This window comes from Leiobunum rupestre, chromosome 7, assembly GCF_980474605.1.
Source record: "Leiobunum rupestre chromosome 7, qqLeiRupe1.1.hap1, whole genome shotgun sequence".
Classification (NCBI taxonomy): Eukaryota; Metazoa; Arthropoda; class Arachnida; order Opiliones; family Sclerosomatidae; genus Leiobunum; species Leiobunum rupestre.
In genome coordinates, this window is record NC_143390.1 from 61,039,290 (window position 1) to 61,042,901 (window position 3,612).

Genomic DNA, 3,612 nt, shown 5'->3' on the forward strand with positions numbered 1-3,612 from the left:
GTTTGTAGTTTCTTTTGTACGACGCCATTACTCGATAGTTTGGAATCGGTCACCATAAAGTCCACAATGCGTTCTACACAAACGTTAAAGATTGTAACGTAGTAATCTCTAGTATAGCTGATAATATATCATAATAGTAAGTATTTTATTAAAAAACTGTTTGATTTTTTAATGATTTTAATAGGTGATTATGAAAAAGAATTGCACGCAGAGGCTCACGGGAGTTGGTTATTTTTTGACAAATCGTCGGCTGCTTAAATTCGTCTGCACCTACCGAGGCCCGCGGTCGTCCGCGTTTAGTAAAAAGCACCAACCATGGATTGATTGTTTGAAAAGTTAGTATTTTTCTAAAATTAATTAAAAATACATAAAGTTAACAAATTTATTATATACTTTTCTTATTTCGTATAGTTCTAGACCAAGTAATAGAAGACACAAGGTTATATTTGCATACATGTTGCCATTATTTCTGTTTCTAATTATGAACATCTTGTATAATAGGATGCTTAGCCCTAGTAAATATTCACATTATGTTGTAGTGGATAGAATTAAAAAATATTTCATTTAATAAATCAATTACCTTAATTTAACGACTTTGCAAACTTCTCTCAAACGAAAATCCTTTCGATTGAACAATGAAGTTATAGAAATCTCGTTAACCCTTGCCCAACTAGCCAGACGAATTTACAAAAGGGCCAATTTTGATAATTTCAACTTGGTAGTACTTAACCAAATCACGTGACCACCGATATTTTTCATAATCACCTATTCGATTTTTTTAATGTGTCTTTTACAAAGGTAGGAAGAAAATATGTTTGATCAAAGTCTATTTTGACTCGTTACCTTTATGGAGTATTGATCTTCACTCTCACTGAATGGTGGACTTATAGCTCAAATGTGTTCCGTGAATAGTTTAGTGAATTTGCATTTCCAAAAGTAAGATTTTGGGTGAATTCTCCGAAAGTTAGGGAAGGCTCACTGTTTTTAAAGTTTTTTACTTTTTAAGTTTATTATTCATTACTCTCACTGAACGGTTCGCCTAAAGCTTTATTTAATACTGTTATATTTTATATATTGAATTTGGAATTCCAAAAGTAAGATTGGCAGTGTATTATCCGAAAGTTAAGGAAGGTTCGCTGTGTTTAAAGTTCATTTTGGACCTGTACATGTTTCTTTTTAACTTTTTAAGTTTATTATTCATTACTCTCACTGAACGGTTCGCCTAAAGCTTCATTTCATACTGTGATATTTTATATAGTTAAATTGTATTTCCTAAAGTAAGAGGAGTACACTATTCATAACTATCAGATCACCCTATCTTCATTGGACTTCATGATGCTTCAACTCGTTCCTGAAATTAATGTTCAAAAACATTTTTACCAACTATCATCTTAGCGGAATATGGCATACACCTAACTTCCCATCATTCTACATCCTAGAAAATCGGGATAACGTAGCGATTCGCTGGGAAACATGGCCTCGACGTTTTAAAACATTTCTTGCCGCTTTTGGAATCAACGATCCCTTGCGGAAAAAGCCAATGCTTTTGCACTACGCTGGTGACGAAGTCTAGGATATGTTTGATACTCTTACTATTCTACCGCCACCAACACAAGCAAATATTCCAGCTCCGGGTGAGTATGATCTCACTTTTCAAGCTCTAACGCTCACTTTCTTCCACGCCGACACACGACTTACGAGGTTTTTAATTTCCGAGAGGCCAGACAGGGCGAATTTTAAAGTATTGATGATTTCCAAACTCGTCTACGGGCACTATCCAAAACCTGCGACTTCGCTGATACCGATACGGAAATTTTGCGACATGTTATCCAAACTTGTACTTTGAAACATCTTCACCGACAAGCACTTCGTGATCGCAACATAACGCTCGATGACCTATTAGCTTTAACGAGATCGTACGAACGAGCGGAACTTCATGCGAAAAACATGGAAAAACGGTAGAAATACGACCCCGCAGGCGTCAACGCTCTGAAACCTTCATTCATATCCAGTCAACCCTGTCAACAAACGTCTTCCTAACAACTTTTTACCCACCAACCTACTTGGCGCCACGCACCACCTACAATTTGGAAACCAAGAACTCATTTCCCACTTTCCGTAGCTCCAAGACAACACTTTCAATCTTCCCTTAACGTCTGACTACCCTCATCTCGAGCGATACAATTTTTATCGTGCTTCAACTGTGGAAGGTCATTTCCACACCCACAAGGAAGATTCCGTTGCCCTGCTATCAACGTGAACTGTAGCTGGTGTGGAAGGCGCGGACATTTAGAAACTTTTTACAAAACCAAAGCAACGGAAAACCGCGCTCAGTCTACTCACCATACCGCTGCCACCCTCAATTTGGAAGAGCATGAAGATCACATTCAATTGGTGCAATGCCCAGAAAAACCCCTACTGAAGGAACTCTACATACATTAACAACGCATCAGCTTCAAAGTAACACACTCCCAAGAAAATCTCCACTTGTTCAAATATTCAATATCCGCGGAACCCACATGGAAGCTCTTATTGACACGGGCGCTTCTGTGAATGAACTACCTCACTTATTTACAACTTCATCCAACCCCAAATCTCGTTCCACCTGTCATTAAAGTATATCCCTTACCATCGCAAGAACCAATACCTTTGTATGGAACTTTCACTTCAGAAATATCGTACAACTCACGTCATTGTGAGGCGGTTTTTCACGTTCTACATCCATCGAAGATGGCCTTTAATGTCATTGGCGCGACTACGCTTTGCGAGTTGAATCTGATTCCTACGCTATTCACCATCAACTTACCAACCAATAACAACAACCCTAACTGGAATTCTATTATAAACAAGTACAAAGATTTGTTTGAAGGACTGGGAAAACTGAAAAACTACCAGGCCCACTTTTATGTTGATCCCTTCATTTCACCCACAGTCGTTCGTCAGCAACGCATCCCGTTAAACCAAAGGGAACTTGTCAAAAAGGAGATACAAAGTCTTTTGGAATCTGATATCATTGAACCAGCCACTGACCCCACAACATGGCTCTCTCCACTGGTACTCGTGCCTAAAAAAGAACACTACGGAGATACGGATTTGTGTTGACATGCGTTTACCAAACCGAGCTATCCAACGTGAGCGTCACACTCCTCCTAAACTTGAGGATATTATTCTGGCTATGAATGGGATGAAAGTCTTCTCCCGTCTTGATCTTAACAAAGGATACCACCAAATTGAACTGCATGAGGAATCTCGAGACATTACCACTTTCTCCACTCACATGGGACCTTTTCGTTACAAACGTCTCATATTCGGAGCTAACTCGGCGGCCGAAATTTTTCAAAAGGCCATTGAAAACGTGATCAGAGGTATTGAGAACACCATAAACACAAGTGACGACATTCTCACCGGGGACAAAGACGAGATAGATCATAACGTAAAACTACAACAAGCCCTACAACGACTATCTGATGCAGGTCTGACTTTAATTAAATCCAAATGTGAATTCTCAAAACCCAAATTAGTCATTTACGGTCATGTATTTGGATGCGACGGGATTAAAGCAGACCCAAAGAAGATTGAAGCATAAGCTTATCTTCCCGCGCCCCGCAACGT

At 39.0% G+C, this 3,612-nt stretch overlaps 1 protein-coding gene across 1 annotated transcript; it reads left to right on the forward strand.

Moving 5' to 3' along the window:
• The first annotated feature begins 2,553 nt into the window (after nt 1–2,553).
• On the forward strand, nt 2,554–3,102 carry LOC149937616 (uncharacterized). Its single transcript, XM_090153873.1, has one exon. The coding sequence runs from the start codon at nt 2,554–2,556 to the stop codon at nt 3,100–3,102; it is 549 nt and encodes a 182-aa protein (XP_090009999.1).
• Nucleotides 3,103–3,612: the final 510 nt, after the last annotated feature.

Bases quoted from the DNA above. Each gene is read 5' to 3' on its own strand.
- LOC149937616 (XM_090153873.1), top strand. From the start codon at position 2,554: ATGAACTACCTCACTTATTTACAACTTCATCCAACCCCAAATCTCGTT.